Source organism: Mangifera indica, chromosome 1 (assembly GCF_011075055.1).
Source record: "Mangifera indica cultivar Alphonso chromosome 1, CATAS_Mindica_2.1, whole genome shotgun sequence".
Taxonomy (NCBI): domain Eukaryota; kingdom Viridiplantae; phylum Streptophyta; class Magnoliopsida; order Sapindales; family Anacardiaceae; genus Mangifera; species Mangifera indica.
In genome coordinates, this window is record NC_058137.1 from 4,509,961 (window position 1) to 4,530,494 (window position 20,534).

Here is a 20,534-nt window from a genome sequence, read left to right on the forward strand (position 1 = left end):
AAAAATTATTAAAATAATCTTAATTTTATTATAATTCTATTATTATTTATTAATTTTTAAGATAAAAGTATTTTTATATTTAATTAATATAATAAATAATATAAAAAATATTTAAAATAATTATACTTCATAATACATGTATTTTTATCTCTGATCGTAAGAATTTTGTTCATTCATGTCTCCCTTTCTCATTTATATTGGGAATCCTCTCTATTAAGGTTGGAAGCTCAAAATTTAGGTTAAAATTGTTATCTCTAACTTTATTATCAATAATAATATGATAAATAATATAATAGATAATCCGATCACCATTTTCATCTTAAATATTAAAAAATTATCAAAATAATCTTGATTTTGTTATAATTTTATCATTATTTACTAATTTTTAAAATAAAAAGTCTCTTATATTCAATTAATATAACGAGTAACATAAAAAATATTTAGAATAATAATACTTCAGAACATTTAAGAAAAATAATAAATTTATATTTTTTTATTACCTTTAATCAAATATAATAATAATTTATACTCATTAATTTTTTAGATAATGCATCTTTGTGATAATATTTTATTTTTTATTATAAAAAATTGTCAAGTCAAATGCACACGAAATATTTCACTTTTCAAAATTATAATATCATATCAAAGTAACAAAACCTTTAAAAAAATTGCCTTTGGAAATCAAATTTACATTTAAACCTTCTTTCTTCTCCTTTTGTTTCAACCTTGCCCTCGTTTTCCCTATAAGCCACCTTGGTGTTCACAACAACATGTAGAGAGACAAACCCGAACAACAATGTTGATGATTGGTAGAGACAAGTAGAAACAATGACGATAACTAATAGAACAAGGAGACGAAATGATAATGATCATAATCGATAAAAATATTAACAATAAAACAAATAGATGAACAGAAACGATGATGAAGACAATCAAAGACAAGCGAAAACGACGCTGATAATGATGATAAGACAAAACTATAATGATGACAATGAGCAACAATGACAAGAAGAGATTGACAATCATGATGAATTACTATTTTACTTTTATAATTTTGGTTTTTTTAATAGGGTTTATTTTGGGTAGAAAATGTAATTTATATTAAAGAGTGAAAAAATGATTTTAAGTCAAACCTCAGGGAAAATGTAATGTACTCTTCAGAGAACATTAACTTGTATCTCATATTTTTAAGACAAGTTTCGTTAAAACGCATTGTTTTCCTTTGGTTGACTGACAATTTCTACCCGAACTTCACTGAAACAACAATTTCCCATCCTTCCAAGTCTTATTGTCTATTTTTTCATCTGTCCTCTGATTCTGTCAGTGAATTATGTTAGCGTTTGTTGTGAATATATGAAATATTTTTAAAAGATTCGAATCTCACATTGTTTAAATAAGTAGTCCTCTTGTTATTTATGAACATTCCTGTTTCATATGATTGTAATGGTCTAGCCAAAATGTTTTGGTCTCAAGCGCACAAGGATCGGGCCAAAAGTGCTTCTCATGTGTAAATCTATGCTTTCCCCCTTGGACATGAGAAACGGAGAATCTAGTATATTTTCATACATCGTTCAAATTATTAGTTTTTGAACTTAGTGAATGGTTACTATATAAAATGTCATTTTAATAGTAACGTTAATTTTAACCGTTGGCTCCTTTGATTTGTTTACAACAAAGTAATAAAAAAAAGAAATAGAGATAAAAAAAGGAAAATTATAAAATAATTACGCTCAAAATGTAATTTATTCTTACTATTATAACAATATGTAATATTAATCTTATAATTCCTATTTTACATAGTAGAAAGTGACAAAATACTCAAAAACTATCTTTTAACATTTTGTAAAAATAAACTTTTTAGTCTTTCTTTAACTTAAAATTGAAAAATTATTATTTCATCAAAGATCAAGTGAGGAATAATCATTTGGCCTATCTTAATTTGATAAAATTACCCATTTCAATGAAATTTAGTAATAGTAAACAAAGGCCAACAAAAGTTACTATAAGGGTGCGTTTGGTTAAAGGTTTTTAAGATTATCTTGGTAATCTATCTTTTATTTCCTTGTTTGATTTGTTAGTTATAAAATATTACAGTAATCTTCTATTACCAATGCTGACGTAACAGGTAATATAGATGATAATCTGATTACCACCTTCACCTTAGGTATTTAAAGATTACTGAGATAATCTTGAGTTTATTATAGAAAAATTATTATTTATTAATTTTTTGAGATAAAAATAAATTTATTTTTAATTAATATGACAAATACTATAAAAAAATATTTAAAAATAATTATATTCAAGGGTATTTAATTAAAATATTTTACTAATAATCTTTTATTACCTTTAACCAAACACAATAATTATTTATACCTATCAAATTTTATCAAATATAGTAATCTTCTAAGTAATCTATCTTCAAGGGAATCTTTCTATTTTAGTAATCAAACATTACCCAAACCAAACGCCCCCTATAAGGAAATGATAATTGAAGCAAAATATTTACTAGTGCCAATTTGGTAATAGAAGCATTTTGAGGTCTGGAATTTCAAAATCTGGTGACAGCTTTACTACAATGCTCTACAAGCTACGTACAGTTACAACAAGGGAACTTACTCCAACTTAGTCTAAAATAACTCAAACTCAAGGTGCTCTCCTGTGGCATTACACTCCAAATACTTGCTCTTTTCAGATACCAAGCTGGGAACCCCAAAATCATAAAACTCCGGTAGTTCTGGAGGAATCGCGCAACGTATAAGTGCCCAATTCAACCCCTCAAAGAATGGGTGCTGCTTTATCTCAGCAGCCCCTTTTTGTGATCCCAACCGATTCTCCGGCTCCTTTACCAACAGCCCTCGAATGAGATCTCTTGCCTGAAAGCTAACCAGAGGGCTATCAGGGAACCTCAGGCTTTGAAACACCACATTGGCTAATGTTTCTTCATTCATGGGACCTTTAAAGGGTGTTTTCCCATATAGAAGTTCATAGAGGAAGATACCAAATGTCCACCAATCAACTGCAGCTCCATGACCCTCTCCTTTGATGATCTCAGGAGCCAAGTACTCATGGGTTCCAACGAATGAATTTGATCGTGCATCAGTAGGCTCAGCCACAAGCTGTGGCAATGATCGGATCTGGGCCACAGGGTCATCTTTCGACTTTCTTCTTTTTGCAGTAGCAGGTAAAAACCTAGGACTGAAACATGGAACTTGACATTTGGGCCCAATGCAGAAAGGCTGGATACAGTTAGATTCAGTGCATGGACCAGATAACCTTGCAGGATCCATATTCGTTGATGAGGATTTCAGAAGAGTTGGATTTACAGAACATCTGAGGGACAGATCAAAATCTGTTAGCATAATGTGGCCATCTTCTCGAACCAGAATGTTCTCTGGTTTCAAATCCCGGTAAATAACTCCAAGCATATGCAAGTACTCCAGAGCAAGGAGAACTTCAGCAACATAGAACCTGCACAAACAGTGCAATGTCTGTTTAATAATAAGAAATGAATAAGTGAACCAAGACCATCACCAGACTTGAGACAAGATAAAAGTAAAAACATGCCACAATTTCAGCACCCTACCATATCAATGCAAACAAGATTAGCAATGTCACTCAACTTGGCAGAAAGGACACAGCTAAAATTCAGCCGTCTAATTAATTCACACTGGTATTCGAGCCCTTGTAAGCCAGTATGAATACCCCTATCACTGCTATTATAAGACAAGGACAAGGACGGGGTGACAAATACAATCAAAGCATGTTTGCAGGTTACAATGCTAAACGATATGGCTCTAATTAGATTCAGGTAGATTTGTATTTATTTCCCTTTTTCAAAATTAATGAATGGAGGCACCATTTCACATAATATTTGAATATTTTTGAGTAACATTGAAAAACTTTCCAAAATTATACTTAGTGATGTAAAAACCAAAGGCTGCTAAACAGATATTAGATGCAGCCTGCGGAGAGTAGTGAAGAAGGAAAACTTGGTTTCAAGTGGTAGTGTTTGGCTAAAGTGATATAACAGGAGGTGGTTGTGTGAAAAGGCAGTGTTGTGGCATCTTATCAGTAAGCAGTCAGCATCTTGGTGAAGGACTGACTAAAACAATACTTATAATCAATTAGTAAAAATAAATGAATCTAACTAAATGTCCCAAATAATCAAATAAATGCAAATCTTTAAGTGATTGATATGTTACATGACATAAACGATACCACTAAAGCTAACAAAGAATGCAAAATCATGTTACTGGACTTACCCCGCTCACACAATGCATGCCAAAAATAGTATCTAGAATAAACATAAACAAAAGAAGTTACATGCATAATAAACTAAAATGAACAATGTTCTTTCTAATGATACTTAGTTTCCATTTGTTTGTTTCTTGATTGGTATTATACTATAATGCACATTTAGGAATCAAATGATCAACAGTAAAATTCAAAATGAGTGGACCTTGATCAAAGAATCCTACCTTGCTGCTGGTTCAGTAAAACTCCTGCCAGGCTGCTTTTGCCGAAGGACATGCAGGTCTCCACCAGGGCAGTATTCCATAACAAGACAAGATAAATTATCTGATGTAAACTGGGCATATAGTGTAGGGAGAAAAGGATGATCGAGCATTCTCAATATTTCTCTTTCGGCTTGGGCCCTTGGCAACTTCTTCCTTCTTGCTAAAAAGTCATTGTCCATAACCTTTATAGCAAATAAGCAACTTGTTCCAATTAGCTCAGCCAGATACACAGTCCCTATATCTCCACAACCAAGCTTCTGTAAGAGATTGAAATGTCTTAACCCTAAGGCTGCCTGCTGCATCCTAACATGCTGGATTGCTTCCCACCTTGCATCTTTAGACATGTGAGGCCGATTACCACAACTGGAACGGCTTAAATTGCTATCATAACTGTTGCTTGTACTACTACTATATTCACCAAGGCTACTTTTAGAACTCTGGGAAAATTCTCCCTTTTCTCTTGATTTTGTGATCTTTTTTGCTTTCACAACTACAGCATTGCTTCCATTACTGTTATCCACAGTAAAGTCCAGTTCACTTGTAAAGGTTTCTGCATTAATGGACCCAACTTCAGCAGTACTGCCCACCAAGTTGGACACTGAAGAATCTTGATCGATTAGATTACTTGCATTCTTTAGAGCACACTGGCATCTCTGGCACACCAATTGAGTGGTACTAGGGTCCAAGTCCCTTTTAACTTCATTCTGTGTATTAGAACTGGGAGCAACTGAAGTTGAATCTCGTTTTGCTTTCTTCTTAATAGAACTCTTGTTCCTGAGGGCTGGTTTAGCCATACGGGTAGTATTTCTTGTTAGCTTGCTTACCCTATTGCCATCAATTGAGCCTGAAGAAGGTACAACACGAAGCCTGCCTATCCTCCCCAATTTTACTGCCGATGCTCTGTTTGCTGATTTGGTTGGGCCTGTATCCTTTTTCTCTGACTCATGCTTGTCAACAGTACTAGAAAATAAAGAAGATTCAGGTGCATGCTTCTCTTTCTGTGTTATTTCTGTTTTTATAGCTTGAGTTCCAATTTTGTTTGATGCAGAAACAATTTCATCATGCACCAATGTGGTCTTGGGACTATTTTTAGTTGGAATGGCAAATCGAGGAGAATGAGCAGTCTGGCTAGACCCAATACTATTGTTTGTCGTGGGAATGGCAAACCTAGGTGAAGATCGAGCACTGTATTTGGTCTCTGTAGTGTTCTGCACTGTCAAAACAGCAGACCGAGGTGAAGAATGAGCACTTCGGGTATTCCCTGTAGCATTTTGCATGGTTGGAGCAGTTAACCGAGGAGAAGGATAACCACTTTGGTTTGAAGTTTTTATCTTCAGCAATTGAGTTGCCTGTGGTACCATCCAAGCAGAAGTTGATGGGCTATCTTCTGGCACCAGAGATATTTCAAGCATACTCCCCTTAGCTTCATCTAGATGATGGCCAGATCCACTGGCAGCTTCAACTACCTTTGCATTGTACAAGCTCTTTATCCTAATGGCTTCTGATACCCCTGGAGAACCAGATGATTTTGAAAGTCGTTTCATAGCAGCCATTTCAGACGCCTTAGTGATGCAAAGTTCCCTTAATGCCTGCTTCAGAGAGACTGATTCTGAAGTTCCAATTCGCGGTGATTGGGGTACACTAATTGGTTTCTTCAAAGCATTTTTTCGCAATGGGCTTGCACTTGTCCCTACATCAGGCGAAAAACCTGAACCCTTGGATGAAGTTCTAAGACTGATAGCCTCAAAAAGCTGATTAATATCATCTTCTAGAGATTCCTTGTATGCCAATTTCAGCACAGGAAGCTTCCGATCGTTGTCAACTGCAGTTGATCCAGGGTTTGGCTGGTAAGTTCTTTGAGAACGCTGAATTGAATTCACCTCTTCCCCTGCTTCCACAATTTCACAAGTACCCCGAAATGAACCCATTGACAGGTTACTTGCACCTCACTAATTCACTTGAACACAGTAAACAGAGAAAAAGTAGGATGTTCCTTGCAAGTTTATTCTAATTCAGTTATCAGGAATTTCATAGATCTGAATCCATGGCGCATATCCTCTGGAATTTCTTTGATACATGAATTCAAAAGCTCATACTATCAATCAAAACCGTAATTTCAGACCAAAATGCAACACCTAAACCTGACATAATCACGAAAATTTAAAAGCATCAGCTAAACCAATAAATAAATAAAAAAAGCAAGTCAAAATATGATTATTCCACTGTCTTGCCAGAGGAGCAAGGAATCCACTTACAACTTAAAGAACCTAAGAGCAAACTGAGAAGAAAAAATTCAAAATTGCAAGCATAATGGTTCACTACTTCTCGTAGTTCAAGCCACGCCACAAAGTTAAAACTTCTCAAAGTCTTACATTTACTTAGAGATACAAAGAATCTAATTAAGCTTTAAGCTTCGATCATCCCCAGAATTTCTTGACTAATTACGATATAATCAACACGAAAGAAAAAAATGTCCTCTTTCATGAAAGAGCAAAACCCAACTGCCAGTTATTTGCATATTTTATCTCACTTAAACCTAGATCACTTCCAAGCAAGCTATAACTAAAAACAAAGAAAACAAAAATACAACAAAATAGCAAAACTAGCTTGAAAAAAAAAAAAAGTTAAAGATAAAACAAAATACCGAGTTTCTCCACAGTAAAAATAAAATGCGCAGAAAGTTGGTAGATCCCAAAATACAAAGCTGTACACAAATGCAAAAACAGCTACAAGAGTAAAACGAGATCCAAAATAGAAATGCGGCAACAACCTGAAGAAACAGGCAGCGGTGGAGGAGGCAAAAGGAGGGAGATTTGAGAGTCAAGGGTGATGAAATGAGTCAGATTCAATATTGAAAAACCCTAGGGACTACAAGAGAGAGAAGAAGACCAAAAAGACAAACATGTATAACGTATTATGAAATGTATGTATGATGTATTTCTTTACTTTTTTTCAATTTCGGTTCTGTTTGTTTTGAAGAAGAAGAAGGAGGTGGGCCTCACGTAAGTGGAAACAGACAAACGACATGTTGAAGTTGACAGGTTTTGTAAATACCATAGAGCTGTTGGCAGCATAAAATCAGATTTCATTTCGTTCAATTATTACTCCCAGTAAATTTTTCATCTACTCAACTGTAAATTTATAAAATATAAAATAATTAATTTTTAAATATTTTAATTAATTTCAAAATCAATTATACAAAAAAAAAATGATTAAAGTTAAGTTTTTTATACATATTTAGTTCAGATTAATTTAATATGATTCAAAATTAAATTAAATTATATTTAAGTTAACATAAAAATAACTTGAATTAATATAAATATTTAGATAAATATTATTATAATAAAAATTATTATGATCATATTATAGCAATATTTTAAGATAAATATCAAAAACAGTTTAAAATTTTTTTTATTTTATATAATTAAATCTCTTGATAGTTTTAACTACTCCATTTGTTCTTAATTTTTATTTAAAATTTGTATTTATTTTTCACTGGATGAAATTTAGTTACTATGATTATTAACATATTTTAAAAAGTTTTAGTATGTAATTGTTTTTTTACTATTTGTAAACAAAGATGAAATGTTATGTTGTATGTCTTGTTAATGTTTATGTAATTTTGTGAATAAATTAAAATAGTAACAACACTTGTAGAGTGAAAACAATTAATAATTTTAAATAAATTCAAATTATATTTGATTATCCCAGAGATAATTTAGGTCAGATAATGGTTAAAGAATTTTAACAATTCTAATTCAGACCGGGTTAAAGTTGAGAGTTTTTAACTCAAAACTCAAATTGACATATTACGAATACAATGCAATGATATGTCCTATCTTGTGGTTTCTCCACTTATCACAATATAATAAGATAGGAATACACCAAACATTACATAATACTACAAATGATATTAAATGGAATGAGCTTATTACATAAATTCAAGAGAGCGGACTCGGATGAGAGAGTTGGTAAAGAATTGTTGAGGAGGGAGTCTTTCCGTGTGGCCCATGAAATGATACACACCAGCTGCTGGTGCATTAAGAATAAAAAGAAATGTAACAAGAATTTGATTTACAATTTTCTGCCATGATGCTCTGACCTTACCCATATTTGTTTATATTATTTTATATGGATTTGCACGGTCTTGGATCCTCTTACACTCCTCCCATTTCCCCTTATTTTTATTTTATTTATTTTTGGTTGTTGGGTGTCTATATTTTTTTTCATTTTAAAATTATTTGGTGATATTTTCTTCTATATTAAATCATTGTTTTTTATTTTAAATTAATTAAAGATGATTTTCACAACTAAATTGTCTAATCCCACCAAACATATATTAACTTTGAAGAGTAAAAAACCTATTTCTCACATAAGCTTTGGCGTAATCACAATTCCCATCTCCTAAATTCCTAAACTAAAAAATTTCACTCAAAACTTGACTTTATTAGAAAAAAAACTAATATTAGGAAAACACAAACCTTATTTTCCTTCTAAAAATATCTTAAAAAATGTCAAATTACACTAGGATAAATGTGATATTGCTATATCATAGTTGTTTGATGTGACTTTTTGTTATATCGCATCTGATTAGTGTGATTCCAACAACTCTAGCTATTGAAATTAGAACTTTGAATCATAATTCTAGTCAAATCAAATTCGGAAGTGTGCAATAGATCATTTTGGTTATGATTTCAATAGTTGAATCGACTAAAATCATATTATAAATATGTTATTTAGTCGAATATGATAAGATCACACTTTGATTGATATAATTTGATAAAATAATATTTTTTTTAGTATCATTCCAATTGTTAAATGCATTCAGGTCATCAATTATCTCTTTCACATGAATTGTTATAATTTTCAAAAGTGAAATAGCTACGAATAATAATATAATTTAACTTTACAGGCAAGTCTCAAAAGACTCGGTCACTTTTTGTTTTTTTATACAATTTTACGTTCCTGGTGGAAATTTAAAGTTGAGAAATTAAAGGTGTGGGCGATCTCCCTTCACCCTTTGACAATATCTTCTTTGACATTTTGGGGGAGGAGTTGGTGAGTTGGCAGAAATTTTTTTTTTTTATAATATTATATTCTATGCATCTACATTGACACCCTTGGAGTATTTTAATTTTTAATACTAAACTAAACAAATAATAATATATTATTATATAATTATATGAAGTTAAAATATTATCGAATCATAAGATAATTATTATTTTAATAAAAAAATTAATATTCAAAATTAAGTATATATAACATTATTTAAAAAAAATCAAGTTGTTTAGTTTCGATAATATTTTATTACTGAAATTGAAAGATTACTTTGAAGATATATTACTTAAAAGATTATTAAGTATAAATTATTATTATATTTGATAAAAATAATTATTATATTTAGTTATAGATAATAAAATAATACTAGTAAATTAATTTGTTTAAATGTCTTTGAATATAATTATTCTAAAATATTTTTTATATTACTTGTTATATTAATTAAAAATGAAGTTATTTTTATCATAAAAAATTAATAAATAATAATATAATTATAATAAAATCAAAATTACTTTAATAATATTTTAATATTTAATATGAAGATGATAATCAAATTATTACTATATTACTTATCATATTACCATTAATAATATAAAATTTTTATAATTTTTTATTATTAATAAATCAAACAAAATAATAAAAAATAGATTGTAAAGATAACCTTTATTGAAGAAAATCAAATAATCTCTTAAAGTTTTAAACAATTAATTTTTTTAAATGAGAAATAATTTGATTGTATAGACATAAAATAATGGTATTTGATCGTATGATATTGACGGGACTCAATCAAGCCCCACACCACACATCATGCGAGTAAATGCATTTGCTTTAAAGGGAGCTCAAGACCCAGACATTAAACATGTGCGTTTGCTTCTGTTTTGTAAATTTTGCATATTTTATTTAGGAAAAATTAATTATATTTGTTTAGGAAAAAAAAATAGCTACTCTCCGAGAAAGTATATTCTAGTTAAAAAAAAAACAGTAACAGTAAAAAAGACGCCTTGATCCTCACTTGGACTATATAGTAAAATAATTCAATAATACAAAAATACATTATTATATAAGAGAATGATTGGTCACATCAATACACGGAACTGTCGGTATTTCTCAATCAACTTTAATTTGAAAGACAGATTATGGATGGGAGACAAGCACCTCATCCAATGAAAACAACAACTCCTACGATATCCCGTCCTAACGGACCACCGCCAATAAATCCTTCTACATTTATGTCTCCTCTGCTCAACACCTGAGAAAATGATACATGTATCTGCAAAGTTCCAAATATATATTTAAATTCTTTAAAAATTTTATTTTGGCCGTGTAAAAATTGACAAGACTGTGACACTTTGACTTGGCAAACAAACGATTCAGATCGAATCAAAATGTATAGAGGTGAAACCAATAAATCTAAAAGGTAAATGGAATTATATTAATAATAATTTTTAGAACAGGTCAACTCATAAGTTATTTATTAATATTATTTTATTATTTTTTATTATTTTATTATTTTATTATTTTTAAATATTTTTTTAAATATATAAAATATTTTTTGAAGGAATCAAACTTAACTCAAATTATAAAAATATTTTTTTATAGATGTGAAGAATTTTAATATTAACACAAAACAAATATTTACAACAAAGTATTTATTATTTATATTTATTAATTTGTTTTCAACATAATAACTTTTTTAATTTTAAGGTAGATTAAGTTTATTTCATATCAAAAAGAAAAATGTATGAAATTTATATTAAATGTGTTATAAATTTGATATTGAAAAAAAAAATAGTTGACCCACGAGGATACCTCACCCCCTTGTGAAAATTCATTACCTAAAGTTACAAGTATAGAAATTTAATATCCATACTTATTTTTAAACTAATTATCTATAGGTCCTATAGATGATTGACCCATTTTACCAGGTTTGGTGACAATTTGATTTTAAAAAAATTGATATCTTTGAATTTTATTATACTTCTCAATTTTTTAGTATATAATTTAATCAAAATTAATTTATTTAAATTTGTAATCATTCATAAAATTATGTATAATTATTATTTGAAAACCTTTAGGGAGTGTTTGATTTGGGTAATATTTTATTACCAAAATAGAAATATTACCTTGAAGTTAGATTACTTAAAAAATTACTGGGTATAAATGATTACTATGTTTGATAAAATTTGATAGATATAAATAATTATTGTATTTGGTTAAAGGTAATAAAAAATTATTAGTAAATTATTTTACTTAAATGTCATTGAATATAATTATTTTTAAATATTTTTCATATTATTTGTCATATTAATTAAAAATAAATTTATTTTTATCTCAAAAAATTAATAAATACTAATTAATTATAATAAAATCAATATTACCTTGATAATCTTTAAATACCTAAGGTGAAAGTGGTAATCAGATTATTACCTATATTAACTATCACATCAATATAGGTATTACTATAATATTTTATTACTGATAAATCAAACAAATAAATAAAAAATAAATTATTAAAATAATCTTCCAAATCTATAATCAAATGACCTCGTAGAGGAAAATTGTTGCAACATCCTAATTAATGACACATTTTTGTTGATAATATATATATAAACAAGATAGCATAGGAGAAGCATCATTATCAAGTGGCTTGCCCACATTCCTAGAAAGGGATGGTTGGTGTTTGTCTTGACTCTCAAGTCAAGCCATAAGTTTTGAAAAGCATTTCACCCCTATGCTCCACTCATTTATTGACATTTGGAAATCTTCCCACTGTCGTGTCTATCTCTCCTCCACCAACAAGATGAAGGTAACAAAGCAACATTTGTTACAATCATGTCATTTCATCATCACCAAAATACTAATTTGCAAGTACTTCCATCATTTCATTTCATATTTGTATCTAACGCTGGCACTTCTGCTTTAAGATCTTCTTAGAAAATAAATTTAAAAAAATAATTATAAATTTTTGGTAATTATCATAGGCATCTTTACATTTAAAAATTCAAATTATGTGCCACACATCGGCACATGAATTGCATAGATGTGTATAATATTGTTTAACCATTTTGTTTCGATAATAGGTGATTTTTGCATCAAAAAACTACTGAAAAGAGAGAAAGTGTTAATGAAATGATTGATGAAACGTCAGAATGAATTATCAAGAAGAATAGTCACTGAAAAAAGAAAATATATTTTTTTAAAATATAAATACAATATTTTAAATTTTAAAAAGGATAGTTGTTAACCCTACTAAAATATGAAACCCTAGATGATGAGGGTGAAAAATTAATTTTTTAAATTTAAACTAAAGAAAAATAATTAATTTTTAAAATTAAAATAAGAAAAGAGGATTATTTTTTTAAAATAAAATCATTAAATAATATTTTTATTTTTGATATTATCTAAAAAATTTAACAGATATATAAATATTCAAAATTTTAAAATTTAATAAATAAAAATTTGGAAATACATTAAACCTGTGGTGGAATAAGTCTTTTGGCCTTTAATTTACGATAATGCTTAAGGACCAAACACATACATGAGCATGATCCAAATTATATTAAAAATATAATTATATAGATTGCAAGTACTAGGGTGCTGATTCATCACAGGTGTCTTTCCAACCTTTCAAGAGTGACCACATTCCAAAATTACAATTAAACATAAAACTGAAAACCAGTGTAATATTAATTAGAGTAATATTATGTGTATAATTTTATGTATAATTTTATATATAAATAAAGATATATTATTGTATAATTAATTATTATTGCATTGATTAAATAATAATCTAAGAAAGGAAAAGCACACCGAAAAGCAGTCTGTTGAGAGAAAAAAATAATAAAGGAGAATAAGTGATGGTATATATAGACCAAAAAGCAGAGAACGCGTTACTTGAAAATAAGTGAGGGTATATTTTAACGGCAACAAGAAGTCTGTTGATAGGAGAAAAGATTAAAGGAGAATAATGGGAAGAAGGTAGAAACTGGAAAGTGAGTTAACCCCACACAGATTTACTTTATGCCGCAAACGGAACTAAACAACTTTATGAGAACCATTCAATTCAATACAATAAGCTCCCACCAATTAATTATCGATGGCTATAATGATATCACGCCTTTTCCATAATCCCTTTTGTAGGCCTGATATGATTTATTATTCTTTAGCCGCTAGATAATTTGATCCTTGTTTAAGGCATATTGGTTTCACCTAATCCAAAAGATTAAGACTTTAGAGCACTCACAATTTTGTAGGAGTCTCGTTTACTAGTGTGGGATTGTCAATTTCTTGTATGAGAACGTGAGATACTTTTATTTATTTATTTGTAATAAGAAATCTCATTTAAATTAGATCATCTTTTCAGAATAAAATCAATCACATCGAATAGGTTAAATGAGATAATTGTTTTTTAGTATTTTTATTAATTAAAAATTGTATTTTCAATGTATATAATATTTGTTTTTGTGGTGCATTTTTGCTTTGGCTTTTGTTATTTATGAAATTTTGGACTCCTTGTTGTAATGTGTTGTTTGGGTTTGTTTTCAATTAAATTTCCTCTATTTAAGGTGTCGTAAGCCATTTTTGGAGGAGAAGTACATTTGTTTAAGTTAGAAAATGAGTTAGTTGGAATTGTTATAATACGTTATACATTATTTATGATTTTCTTTTCTTCGAAGTAGATATGGAACCTAATTTGTGTGTTTTAATCAAATATTGTGTTTTTAAAATAGTGGATTCTTATTTATATTTTAGTTGATAGATATGACTTATAATAAAATTATATATATATATATTTTAAGTATATAATTAAATACATAAAAATATATATTATTATATAATTAAGTGTTTTTAAATTAAAAATAAAATAATACTTAATCACATAATGAGACATAATTTATATACCCTTGTTGTCTACACAAAAAGGTGTCCACAATTTGACGGGTATCTCACCAGCATTCAGGCACATAAGTTGGGCTATTTGACTGGTTGCAGGCCTGTCATTGGTATCCAATCCAATCAATCGATAGGTTCCATTTGAAAAGCCCTTTGGTGAGGGTTTTCGCACATCGTTGGGCTTGATGCGGAATTATGGTATTTTCCCTTTGCATTAGCAGTTTGTGAGGTGGAATCAAGCCCAACATGGAATTGCTAGCTGGATTAGTTGGGGCAGCATACAAGTGAGAGAAATGTTGTAAACGTGCTACCCACAGTTATCATTGATAAGCAAAGAGGTTATTAATGTCATGACCACTCAATATCCTTATGCTTCTAAAAGATTTTGTGCCCTGAGGAAGTACTTTTGGGAGGCTTTAATGGCTTACAATAGTCAGGATTTTGTGTAAGCCATGACTGAAGTGTAAAACATAGAGCCTGCAGCTCACAAATGGCTGACAAAGATGCATCATATATATGGTCAAAGCATGTGTTTGATGAAAGAATTAAGTTTATCCCTCAATGATAGTTTAAGTGATAAAAGAAAATATTTATATATAAAAAAATATAAATTTAAATCTCTTTTTACAATATATCAAAATCAAACTCTTGACTTACCTGATTTAGTAATTATGAAATCGATTATTAGATCTAAGATTTATCATGTTCGTTGTGATTTGTTCTAACTTAAGTCTAACTATGTGACAAATAATATCAGTGAGTCTTTATTGATAAATGAACTTTGAGACTGGCCAATATTGACAATGCTGAAAGAAATTAAGAAGAAAACGCATGGTTTGTATGCAGGAAATTCATGACAACTACTTCTATTTTATTGTTAATTGTGTATTTAATTATATTGTTTTAATATTATTAATTGTTTTCATGTCAATAGGTTCTCACAATGCAAGGTATAACGACTTCCGTTATGTTATAATTATTTATATATTATTTATTTTATCAAATATAAAAAAGTAATTTATATTGAATAATTTTAAAAACAATTTAAATTTTTATTTTTTATTAAAAAATTACTAAAATAAAATAATACAATTTTTTGAACATTTTTTAGTTTTAAAACGTGGATAGATAGACGTAACGTTAATGTGACAATGAGACTTAGGTTTTTTTTTTTTTTTTAAATATAATATATCTTTCAATTTTTTATGTGAATTAAATTAAAAATTATATAAAATTATGAAATTAACCATAAGTAATTGAAAGTATTTCAGACTAGCAGGTTCTACGGAACCTAATCATCGGTTTGACAAAATACCAATTTTTGTTGATGCCATCAGCAGTGACATTAGCATTAACCAGCTTGACGTGTTCACTGCCACGTGGCATCCAATTTTTCATGAACTCCGAATAATTAAAAAGTAATACTATGTGTACCCACTTTAGGTACACAAATGTATACACATTCATATGTGTTATCATATGATTGATTATTGTTTTATTCTTAATTTAAAATCATCTAATCATATGATGACACATATAAATGTATATATATTTGTATATCTAAAGTAAATACACATAATTTTATTGATAATTAAAACCCAGCCATGCAAGCACTCAAATTGACCGGCAAAGGCTGGGATTCCGTTTACACTCGCATGTGAAAAGAATAATAAAAAAAAAAAAGACTTTGAACTTGTGCGTGTTTACAGACATTATTCATTTCATTTAAATTTAAACTTAAACTTTATATTATAGAAATTTCGCATTCCATTCCCATTCTTAAAACAGAGTCGTTAAGAAATTTAAAGACGTTCTCAATTTTAAGTTTTTATTTTAATTAAAATGTTTACAATACACCCCAGAAAATCTCATAGATGGTTCTGGAAATGAAAATAATAACCGGAAGTACCGTTTAAAAAAAAAAAAAATCTTTCGTTAACGTTGTCGTGGCTAATGCACAGTCATCAGAGATGGACGGCAAGTGGTCCACCACGTGGCAAAAATCTGGTTTCCTTTAGATGACAAAAATTGATATATGGAAGGCCAACTCGCCCTATAAATATTCTGACCAATCCCACAGTTAACACCTCATTAGCTAACAATAAATAAGTTTCAAAGTCTAGAAAGTCTCAGTACCGAACAGACCTTTATTTTTTGTTGATCCATCCATCAATGGCGGAACTCCTATTCAAGTACGTGATCCTCGGTGGTGGAGTCGCTGCGGTGAGTGCTTGATCACTTGTCTCTTTGTAAATCAGCGTTTATAATTTGCTTCATAAACTCTCCATTTTTCAATTTGATGCATCATACTTGTAGACTTGATTTGTTTTGTTTTTAATCTAGAATTGAACATGAAACGAGTGCTCCGATTCATAAGATTATTCAGATCTGCATATTTTTGCTAGATTAGTAATAAAATTATTCCTAATTTCATTTTGGCTTGGTTTGCTACTGAATGCTAGTGTCGTTGACTTAACGTTAGTAACAATTGCGTTTTGATTGTAGTTAGAGAGTGTTTTTATTGTTATCTTTAGCTATTAACTGGTGTGATAAGCCTTTTAAATTTACTTAATTGAGTAAACATTTGGGAACAATTGAACATAAGAAGAGAACAAAATTATTTCAGTTTTTGAAGCCGTTTGAATTTGTTATATCTGCGGTTCTTATGTTTGTGAAGGTTTTCTATTGATTGGCCGAGATTATTGAATTAGATTATGAAAGGGCATGCACTAGAAAAGTTCCATTTGTGAGTTTCGTTTATTTGATTAATGCTATTTGTTATGTTTATTTGAATATATGGTCTTTGAAATTGCAGGGATATGCGGCTAGGGAGTTTGCGAAGCAGGGTGTTAATCCAGGAGAGCTGGCAATTATCTCAAAAGAAGCTGTATGCTTAATACTACTATTGTCCACTAGGCATTTATTCAATAATCTTGAGTTTGAATTTGATGAATATGATTGAAATCAGTTCCATATATGCCAGATAGTATAATTTGTTTAATTTTTATAATTGTTTGGACAAGAGTTACTGTACTTTTAGTTATTGCAATGTTTGGAAATTTCTGTATACAAATGATTTGTCTTCAATAAAATTGATAAAGATATTGAAACTTTATATTGAAAATGGATATGTTGATATTAAAAATCTTTGTAGTTAAGTTTTGGGCTTGGTGATTTGGCAGTAGATTACATTTATATGTTCAATCATTTTAATGAGTAAGTCTTAGTACTCCTCTTTTAATCTTTCATCTGTTATTATGTTTATCTTTAATTTTAAATTGGGCTGTCTTTAAAGTTTATAATTGGTAATATAGTTTGGGCCAATTCATGCTCATGGTTTTCTCCTTGTGCAGTTTGAAAAATTAATCAGTACAGGCATATCTTTTCACAATAACACTGATCCTATTTTCCTTTTCTGTTGAATTTATACTGATTGATGCTTTCTTTCTCTCATAGGTGGCTCCATATGAGCGTCCTGCACTTAGCAAGGCATATCTTTTCCCTGAGGGTAAGTCAAGTTACTTCTGTTTATTTATTACTAATGAACTGGACTGTGATTGAATTTGAGGTGCCACACCTTTAGCTTTGAGTCACAATTCTGTGGAGCTTAAACTTGGTGTCATATGCCATATTCTGTATCATTTGACAGCAAATACCTCTTTCTTTCAGGGACTGCTAGACTTCCCGGTTTCCATGTCTGTGTTGGAAGTGGAGGGGAGAGACTACTTCCTGAGTGGTACAAAGAAAAAGGTGATACCTGCTTTTCTAACTATCATGTCCTTCTTATTATCTAATTCATTTTGGACAGAGTTTCAGCTTTTTATTAAATAAAACGCTGATGCAGAAAGGACTTACACCTTTTGAATAAGTGGTTGATGAAGAATGTTTTTCTTTAACTTCCTCCACTAAATTAGATCCTAAGATCTTTTATATGAATTTAACTTGTCATATCAATTAAACTCTCTTTTTCTTTCTTTCTTTTTCTAGTATCCAGATTGCTCATTATATATTTAACTGTTCTCATTTCTTATTTTTGTGATTTTGGTAATTGCTTATGTAGTATGCTTCTCATGGTCTAATGCTTGCAGGAATTGAGTTGATCCTTAGCACAGAAATAGTCAAAGTGGATCTTTCTTGCAAGACTCTTGTTAGTGCAGCTGGGACAGTTTTCAAGTATCAAATTTTAATCATTGCAACTGGTTCCACAGTAAACACACTAACTAAGACATCTTTCAGATATAGCATTTCCCTCTGCCTTCTGTGAACATTTAAATGTGAGCTTCCATTTTTTATTTCCAGGTTATAAGGTTGACAGATTTTGGGGTGCAAGGAGCTGATGCAAAAAATATCTTCTACTTGAGAGAAATTGATGATGCTGATTTGCTTGTTGAAGCTATTAAAACAAAGAAGAATGGGAAGGCTGTGATTGTTGGAGGAGGATACATCGGCCTTGAGCTTAGTGCAGCTTTGCGAATCAACGATATTGATGTTAGCATGGTTTATCCTGAACCATGGTGCAGTAAGTGAAGATTTTACAATCTATGACCTCTTCTCTGTGTTGCTTAAATTTGGACATATAACTTTGAATATGTAATTGGATCATAATACTGACCTTGTTGTAGTGCCTCGCCTCTTCACTGCTGGTATTGCTGCTTTCTATGAGGGTTATTATGCTAATAAGGGAGTAAAAATTATCAAGGGAACTGTTGCAGTTGGATTTACAGCTGATGCTAATGGAGAGGTAAACAATCAATCTCGAGCATAACTGATGTTGTAATAATGCTGTTATTATGGGCTGAAATTCATCATGTCTACTAATTTCATCATTCAGGTGAAAGAAGTTAAACTAAAGGATGGCAGGGTTCTGGAAGCTGACATTGTTGTTGTTGGTGTTGGAGGTAGACCTCTCATATCATTAGTTAAGGGGCAACTTGAAGAGGAGAAAGGTGGAATTAAGGTTAGTGACTACAACTTACATTCTTGATTAAAGTCTCATTGTAACATTAGGAATACATTATTTTTCTTCTGACATGACATTCCAATTTCAGACTGATGCATTCTTCAAGACAAGTGTTCCTGATGTTTATGCTGTGGGAGATGTTGCTACTTTCCCATTGAAATTATTCAATGAGATTAGAAGAGTTGAACATGTTGACCATGCCCGCAAGTCCGCTGAGCAGGCTGTAAAGGTATGCAGAATTACATGTCACTGGTGCAATAAGAATTTCTGAACCTCCATTAATTATGAAGCCTTGAATATACTGATGGAATGGGAATGGTATGTTTGTGTATTTCAGGCAATCAAAGCAAGTGAGGAAGGGAAAACAATCGATGAATATGACTACCTTCCATTCTTCTATTCTCGTGCCTTTGATCTTTCATGGCAGTTCTATGGTGACAACGTGGGTGACACAGTGCTATTTGGGGACGGTGATCCAGCATCAGCAACCCACAAGTTTGGAACATACTGGATCAAAGATGGGAAGGTTGTTGGAGCTTTCCTTGAGAGTGGGACTCCAGAAGAAAACAAGGCAATTGCCAAAGTTGCTAGGATTCAGCCTTCAGTTGATGATTTGGATGTGCTGTCAAAGGAGGGTATTGCCTTTGCCAGCAAGATATGAGAATTATTGGGAGTGGCTATATTTTATGCGTCTGTGTTTAAGAACATTTGTAAGTTGCTTAATTCTGTTCAAGATGGATTGTGGTATTTTATTTGCTTTGCATTTAAACTTTTTGGTGCTTTTTTATTGCAAAGATGCTTTCAAGTTTGATTTTGATAATTTTTTCGATATTTCTTATTTGCATCAAGATGATAATGTTATGTGTGTCTATTTTTTATATGTAAATATGTGCATATATAGATGTGTTATTATGTAATTAGGGTTTACCTTATCATTGACACATCTATGTTTATATATATTTATGTATCAAAAGTGTGGAAGACATATTTTTATTGTATTTCATCACTATATTTCTAAACAAAACCAACAAAAAGATTTACTAATATTAGGACTAAAAAGATCCCATGTAAAACCAAAGGAAAAAGAACAAAATTACAAGTTTTTA

At 30.2% G+C, this 20,534-nt stretch overlaps 2 protein-coding genes across 3 annotated transcripts; one reads left to right on the forward strand and one right to left on the reverse strand.

The window, feature by feature from the left end:
• Positions 1-2,488: 2,488 nt before the first annotated feature.
• On the reverse strand, positions 2,489-7,440 carry LOC123225069 (serine/threonine-protein kinase D6PKL1). 2 transcript variants are annotated; one of them, XM_044648931.1, is made up of 3 exons: positions 7,288-7,440; positions 4,479-6,658; positions 2,489-3,468 (listed from the first exon to the last, which is right to left on the reverse strand). In XM_044648931.1, exons 2-3 carry the CDS (start codon positions 6,443-6,445, stop codon positions 2,628-2,630), a joined length of 2,808 nt encoding a protein of 935 aa, XP_044504866.1. In that variant the 5' UTR covers positions 6,446-6,658; positions 7,288-7,440; the 3' UTR covers positions 2,489-2,627. The 2 variants fall into 2 exon arrangements, with proteins under 2 accessions (XP_044504866.1, XP_044504857.1); XM_044648922.1 differs by having other exon boundaries at positions 7,162-7,435.
• A 9,092-nt stretch (positions 7,441-16,532) lies between these two features.
• LOC123221933 (monodehydroascorbate reductase, seedling isozyme) lies at positions 16,533-20,248 on the forward strand. The gene is made up of 10 exons (XM_044644923.1): positions 16,533-16,691; positions 17,284-17,355; positions 17,925-17,976; positions 18,138-18,218; positions 18,557-18,675; positions 18,768-18,987; positions 19,091-19,209; positions 19,300-19,425; positions 19,517-19,657; positions 19,766-20,248. Exons 1-10 carry the CDS (start codon positions 16,641-16,643, stop codon positions 20,087-20,089), a joined length of 1,305 nt encoding a protein of 434 aa, XP_044500858.1. The 5' UTR covers positions 16,533-16,640; the 3' UTR covers positions 20,090-20,248.
• The last annotated feature ends 286 nt before the right edge of the window (positions 20,249-20,534 follow it).

What these genes read in the sequence shown, in the direction of transcription:
- LOC123225069 (XM_044648931.1), bottom strand. Translation starts at nt 6,445, where the DNA reads ATGGGTTCATTTCGGGGTACTTGTGAAATTGTGGAAGCAGGGGAAGAG. An exon ending in TTTACTGAACCAGCAGCAAG is followed by an intron (nt 3,469 to 4,478) that starts GTAGGATTCTTT and finishes CTGTTTGTGCAG; the next exon opens with GTTCTATGTTGCTGAAGTTC.
- LOC123221933 (XM_044644923.1), top strand. Translation starts at nt 16,641, where the DNA reads ATGGCGGAACTCCTATTCAAGTACGTGATCCTCGGTGGTGGAGTCGCT. An exon ending in TTATCCTGAACCATGGTGCA is followed by an intron (nt 18,988 to 19,090) that starts GTAAGTGAAGAT and finishes ACCTTGTTGTAG; the next exon opens with TGCCTCGCCTCTTCACTGCT. An exon ending in AGGAGAAAGGTGGAATTAAG is followed by an intron (nt 19,426 to 19,516) that starts GTTAGTGACTAC and finishes TTCCAATTTCAG; the next exon opens with ACTGATGCATTCTTCAAGAC.